The sequence below is a fragment of the Pan troglodytes genome, chromosome 23 (assembly GCF_028858775.2).
Source record: "Pan troglodytes isolate AG18354 chromosome 23, NHGRI_mPanTro3-v2.0_pri, whole genome shotgun sequence".
Classification (NCBI taxonomy): Eukaryota; Metazoa; Chordata; class Mammalia; order Primates; family Hominidae; genus Pan; species Pan troglodytes.
The window spans coordinates 52,000,877-52,018,860 of NC_086016.1; the positions used below are offsets into that span (position 1 = coordinate 52,000,877).

At 48.2% G+C, this 17,984-nt stretch overlaps 2 protein-coding genes across 4 annotated transcripts in view; one reads left to right on the plus strand and one right to left on the minus strand.

The window, feature by feature from the left end:
• Positions 1 to 5,189, plus strand: part of ZBED4 (zinc finger BED-type containing 4) — a 39,366-nt gene extending 34,177 nt beyond the window's left edge. For all 3 annotated transcript variants that reach the window (XM_024352737.3, XM_024352738.3, XM_016939449.4), the window contains one exon: positions 82 to 5,189. In XM_024352737.3, the coding sequence (XP_024208505.2) occupies positions 411 to 3,926 (3,516 nt within the window). In that variant the 5' untranslated portion in view covers positions 82 to 410 and the 3' untranslated portion in view covers positions 3,927 to 5,189. The remainder of the gene's footprint in view (positions 1 to 81) is intronic.
• Positions 5,162 to 17,984, minus strand: part of ALG12 (ALG12 alpha-1,6-mannosyltransferase) — a 29,809-nt gene continuing 16,986 nt past the window's right edge. Inside the window, exon 10 of the mRNA XM_009438650.4 lies at positions 5,162 to 6,478. Coding sequence (XP_009436925.1) covers positions 6,445 to 6,478 — 34 coding nt within the window. The 3' untranslated portion in view covers positions 5,162 to 6,444. The remainder of the gene's footprint in view (positions 6,479 to 17,984) is intronic.

Genomic DNA, 17,984 nt, shown 5'->3' on the forward strand with positions numbered 1-17,984 from the left:
ATTTAGGCTGATGGAGCCATGACGGTAGAGGTTAAAATGTGTGATTTAGTTCCATGCTTAATTTTATTTCATCTCTTATAGGTAATGCACAAGGGTCACGTGTATGCTGTCAAGATGATCAGGCAGATCCTGTCCTCAGGACCAGAAGCACGTCTCTGCTGCACACATCGTTGTCTACACCATGAGTATTTAGTAGCAGGACTCTTGGAAAGCAGTGATCTACGCTCTAAGACCATGAGTCACAGATTCTTTTTTTCAGTACTATTTATGATTAGCCATATTTCTAGAAACATCCTGAAAGATGGAATTATGATGAAAAAGTGAAGATAATCTACATTCGGGGGCACAAATGAGCATTTGGATCAGTGTTTTATGAACCTAAGATACAGCCGGAGTAGTTATGGTCAGTCATGGAGAATAACTTGAAAACTTGTCCCAAAGAGGACGGTGATTTCGTTTCTGATAAAATAAAGTTTAAAATAGAAGAGGAAGACGATGATGGAATTCCTCCTGATAGTTTGGAAAGAATGGACTTTAAAAGCGAGCAGGAGGACATGAAGCAGACGGACAGCGGTGGGGAGCGAGCGGGCCTCGGTGGGACGGGTTGCAGCTGCAAGCCCCCGGGGAAGTACTTGTCTGCAGAGAGTGAGGATGACTATGGCGCGCTGTTCTCCCAGTACAGCAGCACCCTATACGACGTGGCCATGGAGGCCGTGACCCAGAGCCTCCTTTCCAGCCGGAACATGAGCTCCAGGAAGAAGTCTCCAGCCTGGAAGCATTTTTTTATCTCTCCCCGAGACAGCACTAAAGCAATATGCATGTACTGTGTGAAGGAGTTCAGCAGAGGCAAAAACGAGAAAGACTTGAGTACCAGTTGTCTCATGAGGCACGTGAGGCGCGCACACCCGACCGTGCTCATTCAGGAAAATGGCAGCGTGTCTGCCGTGTCCTCGTTCCCCTCTCCCTCACTCCTGCTTCCACCGCAGCCTGCGGACGCGGGTGACCTCAGCACCATCCTCTCACCCATCAAACTTGTCCAGAAAGTGGCGTCTAAGATCCCGTCCCCCGATCGAATAACAGAGGAGTCTGTGTCTGTAGTTTCTTCTGAAGAAATCTCCTCTGACATGTCCGTTTCGGAGAAGTGCGGCAGAGAAGAAGCCCTGGTGGGGTCGTCTCCCCACCTCCCTGCTCTCCATTACGATGAACCTGCAGAGAACTTAGCGGAGAAGAGCTTTCCACTTCCAAAGAGCACCTCCGGGTCCAGGAGAAGGTCCGCCGTCTGGAAGCACTTCTACCTGTCGCCACTGGACAGCTCCAAAGCTGTCTGCATTCACTGCATGAACGAGTTCAGCCGGGGGAAGAATGGGAAGGACCTGGGCACGAGCTGCCTCATCAGGCACATGTGGAGGGCACACCGCGCCATCGTGTTGCAGGAGAACGGGGGCACGGGCATCCCGCCGCTGTACTCCGCCCCTCCCACTCTGCTGCCCTCCTTGCTGCCGCCGGAGGGGGAGCTCAGCTCTGTGTCCTCGTCTCCGGTCAAGCCGGTCAGAGAGTCTCCTTCGGCCTCCCCCTCCCCTGACAGGCTGACTGAGGACCTGCAGTCTCACTTGAACCCTGGAGATGGGCTGATGGAAGACGCGGCGGCCTTCTCATCTTCCGATGACGTAGGGGAGGCCTCGGCGTCCTCTCCCGAGAAGCAGCAGGCTGATGGGCTGAGTCCTAGATTGTTTGAATCTGGCGCCATCTTCCAGCAGAATAAAAAGGTCATGAAGAGACTGAAGTCGGAGGTCTGGCATCACTTCTCCCTGGCCTCCATGGACAGCCTCAAGGCCGAGTGTCGGTACTGCGGCTGTGCCATCAGCCGGGGGAAGAAGGGTGATGTGGGCACCAGCTGCTTGATGAGACATCTCTACCGGCGCCATCCAGAAGTTGTCGGGAGCCAGAAGGGCTTCCTGGGTGCGAGTCTGGCAAACTCTCCGTATGCCACTTTGGCCTCTGCAGAAAGTTCCTCTTCCAAATTGACTGACTTGCCAACAGTGGTCACAAAAAACAATCAAGTTATGTTTCCTGTTAATAGCAAAAAGACCTCGAAGCTGTGGAATCATTTTTCTATTTGCTCCGCAGACTCCACAAAAGTCGTGTGCTTGCACTGTGGCCGGACCATCAGCCGGGGGAAGAAGCCGACTAACTTGGGTACCAGCTGTCTTCTGAGACATTTACAGCGGTTCCATAGCAACGTGCTGAAAACTGAGGTCTCGGAGACGGCTCGGCCCTCCTCTCCGGACATCCGGGTGCCGCGGTGCACAGAATTATCAGGCGCTTCCTCTTTTGATGACACCAATGAGAAGTTTTACGATTCTCACCCAGTTGCCAAAAAAATCACAAGTCTCATAGCTGAAATGATTGCACTTGACCTCCAGCCATATTCTTTTGTAGACAATGTTGGCTTTAACAGGCTGCTTGAATACTTGAAACCTCAGTACTCCCTCCCCGCCCCTTCCTACTTCTCCAGGACAGCTATCCCAGGTATGTATGATAATGTGAAGCAGATAATTATGTCCCACCTTAAGGAAGCTGAGAGTGGTGTGATCCACTTCACGTCTGGAATATGGATGAGTAACCAGACCCGCGAGTACCTGACCCTCACGGCCCACTGGGTTTCCTTCGAGTCGTCAGCCCGGCCACGCTGTGACGACCACCACTGCTCGGCGCTGTTGGACGTGTCGCAGGTGGACTGCGACTACAGTGGCAACAGCATTCAGAAGCAGCTGGAGTGCTGGTGGGAAGCGTGGGTGACCTCCACCGGCCTTCAGGTGGGCATCACCGTCACCGACAACCCCAGCATCGGGAAGACGCTGAGCGAGGGGGAGCACTCGAGCGTGCAGTGCTTCAGCCACACGGTGAACCTGATCGTCAGCGAGGCCATTAAGAGCCAGCGGATGGTGCAGAACCTGCTGAGCCTCGCCCGGAAGATCTGCGAGCGGGTGCACCGGTCGCCCAAGGCGAAGGAGAAACTGGCCGAGCTGCAGAGGGAGCACGCGCTGCCTCAGCATCACCTCCTCCAGGACGTCCCGTCCAAGTGGAGCACGTCCTTCCACATGCTCGAGCGGCTCATTGAGCAGAAAAGGGCCATTAACGAGATGTCCGTCGAGTGTAACTTCCGAGAGCTGATCAGCTGCGACCAGTGGGAGGTCATGCAGTCCGTGTGCCGTGCGCTAAAGCCCTTCGAGGCTGCGAGCCGGGAGATGAGCACGCAGATGTCCACCCTCAGCCAGGTCATCCCCATGGTACACATCCTCAACAGGAAGGTGGAGATGCTCTTCGAGGAGACGATGGGCATCGACACCATGCTGCGCTCTCTGAAGGAGGCCATGGTGAGCCGCCTGTCTGCCACCCTCCACGACCCGCGGTACGTCTTCGCCACGCTGCTGGATCCTCGCTACAAGGCCTCCCTGTTTACGGAGGAGGAGGCGGAGCAGTACAAACAGGATTTAATCAGGGAACTCGAACTCATGAATTCTACCTCAGAGGACGTGGCTGCCTCCCACAGGTGTGATGCTGGCTCCCCGTCGAAAGACTCTGCCGCAGAGGAGAACCTGTGGTCACTTGTGGCCAAGGTGAAGAAGAAAGACCCAAGAGAAAAGCTGCCTGAGGCCATGGTGCTTGCGTATCTGGAGGAGGAGGTGCTTGAACACAGCTGTGACCCGCTCACCTACTGGAACCTGAAGAAGGCGTCCTGGCCGGGGCTGTCCGCGCTGGCCGTCAGATTTTTGGGCTGCCCCCCAAGCATCGTCCCTTCAGAAAAGCTGTTCAACACACCCACTGAGAACGGTAGCCTTGGCCAATCCAGGCTCATGATGGAACATTTTGAAAAACTTATCTTTTTGAAAGTGAATCTTCCCTTAATATACTTTCAGTATTGAAACTCACGACGGCACCACTAGGCCAGAGGCGTGGCTGCCCCAGCGTTAGCAGCCTGTACCAGGTCTGTGACCCACTCTGCCCACGGCTGTGCACGACATCAGACCAGGCACTCTCAGGGCCGCTCTCCAGCTCACCACAGTGTCTCCACGTGCCTTACCCCTTGTCCTTCAGGCCAAGTTTCGCGGGGTGTTTTATTAAGACGTCCACCAGAAATAGCTTGTCCTGTCAACTATGAAATATGGTGACTAGATTTTAATTCATAACTGTAAAGTTTTTTAAAGTTTTGGGTTAGTAATTTGTTTTACTAGAATGACAAAGAAGATGTAAACCATTTTATTCTGTAGGCTTTTTACTCAATTATGTACAAACCACAAATCAGGTACTGTATTTTAGTGAAGCATTGCTTTAATTGCAACAGAATAGCTTTTGTGGCTATCAAATGAAATCTGTAAATAGGAGGTGGAGGGCAAGCCATCCTGACTGAGCAGTTTTTAACCGCAGGTTCTAAAGTGTCCCGCGGAGTACAGATAATATTCTGGAAGGTAACTGTTTACTACGACAGAGACGTGGCATTTGGAAACGAAACTTAGATGTTTCATGGAGCTTATTTTGAGAACTTTCCCATTTCAGGTTTCTGCATTCAGGCTTTACATGGTCAGTTAACTCAGAGATACCCCAGCTGTTTATCATCAGCTCCTCTGAAATGTGATCCCTTTGTAACTGTGCTCATCACTTCGCCAGTGCGTTCAATGACACACTGATGGCAGGTGGTCCCTGCTGAAACCCCCACGCCTCCGCTTCAGCATCTCCACGCTCTGAAGCTGTCTTTCGAAATGTGTGCACTGACCCCCTTGTTTGATCAAATTTGTGTAAAATTTTTTTAGAAGAGATGGCTTATTAACAGGGAAGAAGCTTGTTATATTCCAGTTGTAAGAATAGCCTTAGTGTTTAGATTTTTTTATGATAGGGAAGATGCGGCCATCACTGGGATATTTTCGAATCCCAAGGACATCAGAGTGAAGTATCAGTTGTCAGATGATTTTAAAAGTTATGTCTTCAGAGAAAAAAAGATTAATTTTCTCATTTTAAACCAATTAAATATCCTGAGTGAGACAAATCACTCATTTGCCTACAACCTTTTAGAAAAGTTGTTGTTTTGTTGAAATACTGTACCTACGCTTAATCTAAATTTGCATTGACTATGTTTTAGTGTATTTATAAATGGTGAACTCAGTTTCTGAAATTAAACTTTTTATTTGCAATTTTCTAGTGCTGGCAGACACTGGCTTTTTATTTTTAGGATAAGAAAACAGGCATATTCTTTGTGGTCCATTATCTAGAGCCCATACTTGGGCAGCATTTGAAATTTCACCTTAACCCCAGACAGGGCTCCGGGGAAGTGGAGATGTAATTCTTACAACAACAGTTCTGATCATGGCCATGGTGATGACTTTCCAGGTCTCATGTTCAAGTGGTGCCAGAATGCAGGAGCCGGTGGGCAGCCCTGAGGGGTTGCCTTGGCCGCAGCCTCTGTGCACGCTCTTCCTGGTGACCTCTTACCCGGTAGCTGTGTGCTTGTTCCCGTGAGAACAGCCTGCTTCCAGAGTGCCCAGGAGGGCTGGTCAGGGACAGTGCCCGTGAGGCTGCAGAGGAGGTGGGGTCCATGGCCCACCCATCTCTCCCTCGCCAGCAGCCCTGGCCAGTGTCATCCTGGTGTAGAAAGGCTTGCGCACAGGATAGGAGGGAGCCACAGTTCTTGCTTAGCTGTGCTCACGACCAGCTTGCAGTCCTGTGTTTCTTAAGATTGTATTTGGAATGGTAATATCCTTAGAATTTTGGGATATTGAGCTTCATGGATTTTCTCTCCAAAACAAGCCAGCACAACTAACTGTAGCAGAATTGTATCCACTCATTCATTCAACTGAGATGAAGTGCCCTCCCTTTTCCAGGGCCTGGGCTAGTTCCTGGAATGCAACAGAGATTTCCGTGGACACAGTCTCTAGTCTCACAGAGCATATAGTCTAGTCCACGATGGGCAAGCTGCAACCACAGACCCAGTCCGGCACTCTGCCCATTTTTCTAAGTGAAATTTTCTTGGAATACAGTCACAGCTGTTTTTTTTTTTAACATGTTGTCTTGGCTACTTTCAGGCTGCGACGGGAGAATTGAATAGTTGTGACAGAGACCACAGGCCCACTGAAAGGGACAAACAGGGCTGAAAATACTCACTGTTTGGCCCTTTCCAGAACAGCAAGTTTGCTGGCCCTTGAGCTAGCCTGCCTTTATGGTTTTTTTGTTTGTTTGTTTTTTTAAGCTTTCAGCTTCATGCTGCTGTATTTTTAGTTGAAGTGTTCTGAGTAACAGTCAGTGTATAAAAGGGGATTGCAGAAAAAAATGAGGGCTTGCTTTACTCAACAGAAAATGTGGCCCTTCCTGAATGACACTAGGAGAGTCATTTTATCTCGTACATTCCCTTCATTTCGTTGGTGGACATTTGTTGAAACCGGCACTCAATGGTCAAACCGTCTGTGCCCTCCAGTTGCTGACAGTCCTGCAGGAAGATGGACAAGAGGCCCAGTGCTGACAGTCACACGACTCTCACTACTTGAATGAGGGGACTGTGGGTGCAACTAGAAAATATGTTGATTCTTAGCCATTCCCACCTTGCCTCTCCGTTCAGAACCCCAGCTGCGAGCTGTTTGTTTCCCTGCCTGGAAATGATGTTTTAGGCAGGTTCCTTAATTTCTCAGGTCTGTCTCAGATAATAAAAAGCTCTTTGTATGAGCCTCAGAACTGTCTCTTCAGTGAATGAAATTACCAGTCATTATACGAAGGGACTTTAAAAATTTTGTGGAAATATTGAAGTAAAAGATGATAAAAAAATAAAAACTTTATTTCTTGGCTGGGCACAGTGGCTTATGTTTGTAATCCCAGTACTTTGGGAGGCTGAGGTGGGAGGACTGCTTGAGGCCAGGAGTTCAAGAAATTAGCCAGGTTTGGTAGTGCATGCCTGTAGTCCCAGCTACTTGGGAGGCAGAGGGAGGAGGATTACTTGAGCCCAGGAGTTTGAGGTTGCAGTGAGCTGTGATCACACCACTGCACTCTAGCCTGGACAACAGAGCAAGATCCTCTCTCTTAAAACCACCAACAATGACAACAACAAAACAACATTTTTATTTCTCAATGTAAGCTCCATCAAGGTCAAGATACTTTTGTAAGCTGTGACACCAGCCATTTAGTCCACCTCTAAAGAACTGCGGGCTCTGGGAATTTAACCATGTCAATGCAGCCTTTTTAACATTATTAACGGAAGAAAAAATGAGTGCTTTTAAAGATTTTTTAAAATGAGGAAACAAAGTCAGAAGGAGCAAAATCGGGACTGTAAGGTGGATGCCTAATGATTTCCCAACAAAACTCTTGAAGAATTGCCCTTATTTGATGAGATTGTCATCATGGAGAAAGACAGTGGTGAGGCTTTCCTGGGTGTGTTTTTGCTAAAGCTTCGGCTAACTTTCTCAAAACACTCTCATAATAAGATGTTATTGTGGCCAGATGCGGTGGCTCACGCCTGTAATCCCAGCACTTTGGGAGGCTGAGGTGGGCGGATCACGAGGTCAGGAAATCGAGACCATCCTGGCTAACATGGTGAAACCCCATCCCGTCTCCACTAAAAATACAAAAAATTAGCTGGGCGTGGTGGCAGGCACCTCTAGTCCCAGCTACTCCAGCTACTCGGAAGGCTGAGGCAGGAGAATGGCGTGAACCTGGGAGGCAGAGCTTGCAGCTAGCTGAGATTGTCCCACTGCACTCCAGCCTGGGCGACAGAGCGAGACTCCATGTCAAAAAAAAAAAAAATGTTCTTTGGCCCTCCAGAAAGTCAACAAGCAAAATGCATTGAGCATCCCAAGAAACTGTTGCCATGACCTTACTTTGACTTGTCCACATTTGCCTTGACTAGGCCACTTCTACCTCTTGGTAGCCATTGCTTTGATTGTGGTTTGTCTTCAGGATGGTACTGGTAAAGCCCTGTTCCATCTCCTGTTATAATTCAAGGAAATGCTTCAGGGTCTTGATGCCACTTGTTTAAAATTTCCATTGAAAGCTCTGCTCTTGTCTGCAGCTGATCTGGGCACAACGGTTTTGGCACCCATCGAGTGCAAAGCTTGCTCAACTTCAATTTTGAACCAGTTGAGATGTCTGTGGTCTTGGCTATTGTTCTGTTAATCGTCAGTCCTCTTTAATCAGAGCATGAACAAGATCAATATTTTCCTTGCAAATTGATGTGGATGGTCTGCCACTGTGGTCTTCATCTCCAATGTTGTCTTGATCCTTCTTAAAACGAGGTATCTATGTGTATACTGCTGACTTCTTTAGGGCACTGTCCTCATACACTTTTTGTAAAGCATCATGATTTTCACCATTCTTCCACCCAAGGTTCACTATAGACTTGATGCTTGTTTTTGCTTCAGTTTTTGCAGAATTCATGTTCTGCTAGGAGCCCTTTTCAAACTGATTCTTACTGCCTCAAACTAGATCTATTCAGGCATGTTCTAACAAGTTAGTATGAGTTTATTTTGGAGCAAAAGAATTTTGAAATGCATGCATAGTTTTGTCATAATATGCATTTTCCATGAACTTTTTGAAGACCACTCCTGCAATAATAAAACATTGAACTTCATTTAAAGCTAAAATTCCCTTCTCTTCCACTTCTGACTATGAGGCAGCAACTGCTATCAGACCAAACCTTTCCCAAGAACTATCAAGGCCATATAAAATATATTTTTAAAAAGAGCTTTTTGCATCCTGGCTAAAACAGTGAAACCCCGTCTCTACTAAAAATACAAAAAATTAGCCGGGTGGGTGGCGGGCGTCTGTAGTCCCAGCTACTCTGGAGGCTGAGGCAGGAGAATGGCGTGAACCCGGGAGGCAGAGGTTGTAGTAAGCCGAGATCATGCCACTGCACTCCAGCCTGGGTGACAGAGCGAGACTCTGTCTCAAAAAAAAAAAAAACAAAAAAAAAAACAAACAAAAAAAACTTTTTGAAGACATCAGAGAGTAATTAAGACAGCCAGGATTTGAGGAAACAAAATCCTAGTAAGATGAGACTTGCATAAAGGTGAGTCCTGTATTCACATTTTTTCCTGTTGGGCCATTTGCTGGTGTCCTGCCCTAAGGCCTGACAGAAGGTGGCAACCAGAGCTGGCGTGGTGTCACTGGGCTGGGAGACCGGCAGCAACACACAAGCTGTCATGTTGGCCAGGATGCCAGGAGCCTCAGAGAAGTGGCCCAATTCCCAGTGTGCAGCTTCCCCTGCAGCAGGTGCCTATTCCTGGTTGCTGCTTGTGCTCGAGGCAAGAGGCTTGGAAACCCAAATATAGCAGCAAAAGGCTGGAAAGCTGAGACATCTTTGGGCAAGGGAGACAAAACTTGGGACTTCAGTGCCTGCCATTGAGAAAACTCTGAGGTTTCCAGGTGAGACCCCTGAAGGGCAAACTGGAGAGGGACCAACCCTCACCAAGTCTGGACATGGCTTGAGCCATCTCAGCCTTGATTGCATCAGGGCGATCTGCCTCACCTTTCTGCTAGAGGAAAACTAAATTTTCTTTCAATGAAAACATCAGAGCTCCTGTAACTTTACAGATAAACAGTTTGACTCTCATAAAAAAATTATGAGACACACTGAAAAAAAGGACTAAGTGACTGAAAAGAGAATCATAAGACAATAGAAATAGTCTCACACGTGATCCAAATACTGGAGTTTTCAGACACGGACTTTATGATTTATACATTCAATAATATGGATGAGAAGGTGGAGAATGCCACCTGAGAGAATCTGTAAACGTGCTAATGCTGAAAAACACAACGATGAATGAAGAATTCCCTAGATGTAGTTAGTACCAAATTAGGCTTATAGATGAAAGGATTACTGAATTGGAAGACAAGCCAGTAGAAAACATTCATATTGAAGTACAGAGAGATGAAAAGTGCCTGAGAGACACAGCGCAAGGGAAAAGACTAGCACACAGCTGACGGGAGTCCCAGAAGAAGAGAGAGAAGGGGTGGAGGGCCATTTGGATGAGATCACAGCTGAGGACTTTCCAGAACTGTTGGGACATCAGCCATAGGTGTCAATATCTTTGAACCCCAATGAGGATAAATTGAAAATAACAACCTGCACCTAGGCACATCATGGCAAAGTGCTGAAACCCAAAGAGAAAGAGACAACCTTAAGCAGAGGGAGGGAGGAGAGACACTTTTACCTTCAGAGGAGCAATAAAGCTGGCAGCTGACTCTCTAAAACAAATAGTTGGAATGGTGGAGTGGCTTTTTTTAAATGCTGAAAGGAAATAATTACCAATCTAGATTTATATACCCAGTGAGAAGATTCCTCAAAAGTGAGGATGAACTTAAGTTTTTGGACAAAACAAAAAATTGCAGAAATTTGTCACCAGCCAACCAGCCCTAAAATATATCCTGGAGGGAATTCTCCAGGTGGACACTTGGTGTGGGAAGGAACAAGGAATACTCCTGAAAGAAGCAGAAACGGGAAAGCTAAATAAATAATAGAGTGCCTAAAACTATCTCTTAGAGTTCAAAATACAGGTAGACTTAAGATACATGGACAGTAAGGACAAAAGGTGGGAGGGAAATAAAGGATTGCACCATCCTGCAAGGGGTGAAAGTATGGATTTCAAGTAGATTCTGGGCCAGGTGCAGTGGCTCACACCTGTAATCCCAGCACTTTGGGAGGCCAAGGCAGGCGGATCACCTGAGGTCAGGAATTTGAGACCAGCCTGGCCAACATGATGAAACCCCGTCTTTACTAAAAAAACAAAAAATTAACTGGGCCTGGTGACGCATGCCTGTAATCCCAGCTACTCGGGAGGTTGAGGCACGAGAATTGCTTGAACCCAGGAGGCGGAGGTTGCAGTGAGCCGAGATGGCACCACTGCATCCTAGCCTGGGCGACAGAGCAAGACTTCATCTCAAAAAAAATAATAAAGTAGATTCTGACATCAGACGTGATCTCTAGGGTAACCGCTAAAAGCAATAAACATGTTGATGAAACTGGACTAATACCTACTTTCACTAATCCCAAAGAAGGTAAGAAAGGAAAAATAACCAGATGGGACACATAGGAAACAGAGGCAAATGGTAGCTTTAAACCAAATGTGTCAGCAAGCATATTAAATGTAAGTGGAATGCAAACTCCAATTAAGTGTGTTAGATTGGATAGACAAAACCCAGCTATGTTCATTCACAGGCTTCACATATCAAGTCCAAGGATGCAGAGTGAATGCGAGAGGCCAGAAGCCAGGGCACCACCCACACATCTGCTACAGCTGTTTACATCTGACAGCACGGCCTCAGGCAGGAGGACTCATTAGAGATGGAGGGACAGCTCAGTGACCAAGTGGTGAGGTTAATGGGATGACACAACAATGCTAAACATAAAAGCACCAAAGAACACAACTCCAAAATGTGACTGGAACAGAAAGAACTAAGAGGAGAAATAGACAATCACAGTGAGAGATCTGAACACTTGCCTCAGCAGCAAATAAAGTGAGTGTTGTTCCAGAATGTGTCCTGACTGACCACTCCCTCTGGCCCCAGTGACCATCCTGCTGGACGGCCGTCTCCTCCCTGGTTGAGCAGCCTTGAGCAAGGGTAGCAGTGGGCAGTGTGTGGAGGCCAGAGGCCTCTCACGTCCACCCACCCCAAAGGCACTGCCCTGGGGGACAGCTGAGTGAGGAGAGAGGGAGACACTCTTGAAGCAGGGAGGGGAGAGTTGGAGGGAGTCACGTGTGGGAGTGAAGCCCAGGAGGAGGAGGAGGGGCAGGAGCATTGCCGCTGGGGGCAGACAGGCTGATGGAGGGAGAGGGGAGGCTCTGAGCCCCAGGTGACACCATGCTGTACACATTGCTTTACAGCCCATCTTTCTATGTTAGTAAACCCACTTCATTATTTTATAGGGCTCTGTGGCTGTATTCAGTATTTTATCACCATAAAAATTCTCATTGGAGCTTCTGAGTTGAGAGGCAGAGGCATTTGCAGGGGTAAGTCTTCCCATCCTCCTGCTCTAACATCCACTCGCTTCATTCTAGTCGTTTCTCGTTAGGGTCCTTTGTAGGGATTTTGTAATTTTGGTTGGATTTGTGAGAGGGAATTTTATTCTGCTTCATTTTAAAAGTGGGTCAGGTGTGGTGGCTCACACCTGGGATCCCAGCACTTTGGGAGGCCGAGGTGGGTGGATCACCTGAGGTCAGGAGTTCGAGACCAGCCTGGCCAACGTGGTGAAACCCCAGCTCTACTAAAAATACAAAAATTAGCCAGGTGTGGTGGTGCACACCTGTGGTCCCGGCTACTCAGGAGGCTGAAGCAGGAGAATCACTTGAACCTGGGAGGCAGTGGTTGCAGTGAGCTGAGGTCGCACCATTGCACTCCAGCCTGGACAACAGAGCGAGACTCCATCTCAAAAATAAAAAAAAACAGTGGTGCTGTAAGGAGAGTTTGTATCCTTGAGGGAAGACCATTTATGTTTACTTACGGCTTTACAATTAACATTTAGTTTATTGAGGTTACTAATTAAAATACTAGGTTTTCTTTAAACATTTAAAGAATTGCCTTCTACTTATAAATGAGTGGATTTTAATTGAGTAGGACCAGTCACTCTAAAGGAGTCTTGATTAATATTTGATCAGCTGCAGTTAAATGAGATTAGATTCACTCAGCCATCAGTCCACTTGGCAGTCTTGGTTGCGTTCTGGGAAGGGCAAATGCTGGGTCTCCTGTGAGCAGCCCCTCTGCTCAGCACTGTGCCCCAGGGAAGGGCCCGTGTCCCTGCTGGGTCTCCGCCCACCATCTCTTCCCAGTGAGCTGGTCCTGATGTCCATGTCAGCCTTTCAGTGACTGTTGCTGCACCTTCCTGCACAGTCTGTTAACAGACCAGAGGAAACCCACTGGTGTGGCTCAATAATTCTAAATATGCACGTGTCTCTTGCATGAGACTTCTGGGGTGCTGACAACAGGGCTCTGGACCTCAGTTTTCACCTAGGCGTCATCCTCATGCTCAGGAACGTCTGTGGCTAAATCTCTCCCTGTGAGATGCTCTTTTCCTTCAGGAAATAAAGGTTTTTCCAGAAGCATCCCAGCAGACCTTGTTCGGCTGGAGTGGGTCCTGGGGGACCTCTCCAGTATCCTCCTATGGAGGTGGGTGAGGGAGAAGAGGCCACATGGCCACCTGCCCCCAGCCTCTGCCATGTCCATGGTCCCAAGGCCATGTGAGCCCTCATGCAGGCCCAGGTCCTGGTCCCCTGCTCCTCTCTGGCGTGGTCCAGCCCATTGTCTCTCCGCCACAGCACCCTCAGTCTCACAGCATCAGTGAAGTCTTAATATCTTTTCTCTTTTCCTGTCAACATTTACCTTGGTACTTTGTCCTCTTAATTTTATTTATTATTTTTTATTTATTTTGAGATGAAGTCTTGGTTTGTTGCCCAGGCTGGAGTACAATGGCGTGATCTCAGCTCACTGCAACCTCCGCCTCCCGGGTTCAAGCAATCCTCCTGCTTCAGCCTCCCCAGTAGCTGGGATTACAGGTGCCTGCCACCACGCCTGGCTAATTTTTGTATATTTTTTTTTAGTAGAGACGGGGTTTCGCCATGTTTGCCAGGCTGGTCTTGAACTCCTGACCTCAGCTGATCCACCCACCTTGGCCTCCCAAAGTGCTGGGATCCCAGGCGTGAGCCACCACACCTGGCCCACTTTTAACATGAAGCAGAATAAAATTCCCAGTCAAAAAAAAAAAAAAATGCTCCACCTGCTTATCCTATCCTCCCTGCCAACCCCGGTCTTTTTTGTCTCCATAATTTTTCCTTTTCTAAAATATCAAATAGTTGGACTCATACAGTATGTAGCCTTTTCAGACTGGCTTCATTCACTTAGTAATATGCACTTAAGATTCCCTCATGTCTTTCCATGGGCTAGTCATTCACTTATTTTTAGCACTGAATAACAGACGTGCCACAGTTTATCCATTCACCTACTGAAGGGCATCTTGGTTGCTTTCAAGGTTTGGCGATTATGAATACAGCTGCTATGAATATCCTTGTACGAGCTTTTGTGTGGACGTAAGTTTTCAACTCCCTTGAGTAGATACTGAGGAGCTTGATTGCTGGATCACAGGGTAAGAGTATGCTGTTCTGTACGAAGCTGCCAAACTCTTCCAAAGCAGCGACACTGGTTTGCATTCACGCCAGCAATGAATGAGTTCCTGTTGCTCCACATCCGCACCAGCACTTGGCATTATCCATTTTGGATTTTGGCCATCCTAACAAGTGCGTAGTGGTGTCTCATTTTTGTTTTAATTTGCAATTCCCTAATGACCATATAATGAGGAGCATTTTTGTATATGCTCAATTGCCATCTGCGTATCTTCTTTGGTGAGGGGTCTATTCAGATCTTTTGCCCATGTTTTCTTTTTTTTTTTTTTGAGATGGAGTCTTGCTCTGTCGCCCAGGCTGCCGTGCTGTGGTGCAGTCTTGGCTCACTGCATGGGTTCACGCCATTCTCTTGCCTCAGCCTCCCAAGTAGCTGGGACAACAGGTGCCCACCACCACGCCCGGATAATTTTTTTGTATTTTTTTTTAGTAGAGACGTGGTTTCACCATGTTAGCCAGGATGGTCTCAACCTCCTGACCTCGTGATCTGCCCGTCTTGGCCTCCTATAGTGCTAGGATTACAGGCGTGAGCCACCATGTCTGGCCTCAATCACATTGTTTTCTTATTTTTGAGTTTTAAGAGTTCTTTGTATATATTGGATACCAGTTCTTTTTTTCTTTTGTGAGACAGGGTCTCACTCTGTTGCCCAGCCTTGACCTCCTGGGCTCAAGCGATCCCTCCTGCCTCAGCCTCCCAAGTAGCTGGGACTACAGGCATACACCATCACACCTGAATAAATTTTTTGTTGTTGTTTTTTGTAGGGACGGAGTATCACTATATCACCCAGGTTGATTTTAGAACTCCTAGGCTCAAGCGATCCTCCTTCCTCAGCCTCCCAAAGTACTGGGATCACAGGCGTGAGCCACCGCACCTGACCCAGTTCTTTATCAGATATGTCTTTCACAAATATCAAATATTTTCTCCCAGTTTGTGGTTTGTCTTCTTATTCTCTTGAGTGATTTTTTTCTTTTTTTTTTTGAGATGGAGTTTTGCTTGTCACCCAGGCTGGAGTGCAGTGACACGATCTCGGCTCACTGCAACCTCTGCCTCCCAGGTTCAAGTGACTCTCCTGCCTCAGACTCCCAAGTACCTGGGATTACAGGTGCCCGCCACCATGCCCGGCTAATTTTTGTATTTTTAGTAGAGACGGGGTTTCACCATGTTGGCCAGGCTGATCTTGAACTCCTGAACTCAGGTGATCCACTGCCTCGGCCTCCCCAAAGTGCTGGGATTACAGGTGTAAGCCACCACACCCGGCCGAGTGAATTGATTTTTGAGAAAAGTGCACAGGCAATTCAGTGGTGAAAAGACAGTATTTTCTTTCTCTTTCTTTTCTTAAGAGATAGGGGTCTCTCTCCATCACTCAGGCTGGAGCACAGTGGTGCAATCACAGCTCACTGCAGCCTCAACCTCCTGGGCTCAAGGGTTCCTCCTGCCTCAGCCTCTCTAGTAGCTGGAACTACAGGCGTGCACCACTGAGGATAATGTTTTCAACAAATGGGGCTAGAATAAGTGGATATTCATAGACAAAAAAAAAAAAAAATCGATCCATACCTCACACCATGTTAAAAAATTAACCCCAGCCAGGCACAGTGGCTCACACCTGTAATTCCAGCACTTTGGAAGGCCAAGGCAAGCGGATTACTTGAGCCCAGGAGTTTGAGACTAGCCTAGGCAACACAGTGAGACCCCATTTCTACAAAAAATACAAAAAAATTAGCATATGAAAAGACATTCAACTTCACTCATAAGAAAAATGATGCAGGCCGGGCACAGTGGTTCACACCTGTAGTCCCAGCATTTTAGGTGGGAGGCCGAGGCGAGTGGATCACTCAGTCAGGAGTTCGAGACCAGCCTGGCCAATATGGTGAAACCCCGTCTCTACTAAAAATACAAAAAAATTAGCCGGGCATGGTGGCGTGCACCTGTAGTCCCAGCTACTTGGGAGGCTGAGGCAGGAGAATCACTCGAGCCTGGGAGGCGGAGGTTGCAGTGAGCCGAGATCGCGCCACTGCACTCCAGCCTGGGTGACAAAGTGAGACTCCATCTCAAAAAAAAAAGAAAATGATTGAAACGACACTGAACCATCACTCACCCCTCAGACTGGCCAATTAAAAAGGCTTGGCTCTGTGGGGTTGCAAAATGGGACCACCCTGTGGAGGGAACCTGGCAATACCCAATGCAACCAATGCGCAATCACCCCGCAGCCCAGCACTACCACACCTAGGAATTCACCCTGAAGACACACATCAAACAATATGAAAGTACAAACGCACTCAGTTATTCATGGCAGGGTTATCTGAATTTACAAAATATTGGAAATAACCTAACTGACCACAGAGAGGACAGCAGCTGAGGAAACTGCGGCTTATCACGTGGTAGAGTGCCAGCCAGTGAGAAATCCTTGCGTCGACACCATGGTTTCCAGGAGAGAGTGTTATGTGAAAAAAACGGTGGCTGGAAGCTCACGCCTGTCATCCCAGCACTTTAGGAGGCCAAGGCAGGAGGATTGCTTGAAGCCTGGAGTTCAAGACCATCCTGGGCAACACAGCGAGACCCCATCTCTTCAAGAAAAAATTTTTAAAAATTAGCTGGGCTTGGTGGCACACACCTGTAGTCCCAGCTACTTGGGAGGCTGAGATGGGAGGAAGGCTTGAGCCCAGGAGATGGAGGCTACAGTGAGCTATGTTTGCAACACTGTACTCCAGCTTGGGTGACAGAGCAAGACCCTGTCTCTAAAACAAAACAAGCCAAAGTGCAAAAGAGCCTACAAAGAATGCTCCGTCTAGGAAAGAGGGGAATATATGTGTATATGTTTATCTTTACAAAATTAAACACACGGGAGATAAACCAGGAGACAATTATGCTCATTACCAAAAAGCGAGGAGGAGGTACAGGAGGGAGTGGCTCCCTGCATCTGTCTTCAGGGGCAGTTTTGACATCTGGAAGGATGGTCACACTCTACAAACCTAACAGGATGGGGGTGTGGGGTATGGTGGGAGGCACAAGACTGAAAGCAAACGGAAAGGATGAACCCAGCTGTATTTCCAATGAAGGCACCACTACACTGACGGTGGAGAAGCCGACCCAAGGAACTCATGAGCACAGTGCTTGACGGCACCCGCAGTTGTGGGCAGGGAGTGAACTGCAAACAATCCCGACCTCTTCATGGTGGGTTTGTTTTTGCAATCCTGTGGCAAAGCTGCACTGGAGTTCTCGAGCAGGCGTGCACTGGACTCCCTAGCAGATGCGTGAGGATGCTGCTGTTGCTGGGGGCCAGGGTCCTCAGGGTGGAGATGGGGGGTGGGGGAGAACCGTGCAAGGTGGGACGGAATCCAGGCACGGTTCTGTGCTGTTTCAGATCTGTACACGCATATTACATATGTACGTGTGCGTCTGCACGCAGCAGGCCTGTCCTCCCTAGCCTGTCCACAGAAAGGGCCTAAAGCTCAGGCACCCCGTGGCATCGAGCACACCTCGTGTCTAGATCCTGGTCTCTAACGCTGTTCCCCACCAAAGTGAGCCAAGACCCACAGAGCAATGGCCGAGGCCAGAGGCCCAAGAGGACGCCCTGCCATGCCTGGTCATGAGGAGGTGCTCGAAGGAGAGGCACGGCGCACAGGCAGAGCATGGCAGGCTTCCCACCAGCAAATCTCGTACACTTTGAACACCAGGATAATTAAAGACAGGAGTGACTCACAGACCACTGAAGTCGGGAGGCAATCCACATGTGGCCAGCGATAAAAGAGAACAAATGAGCGTGGATAACCAGTGAATACCTGAGACACACAGGTGGATGGATCGGGGAGGGAGCCCATGTCTGTGGATGCTGGGGCCAG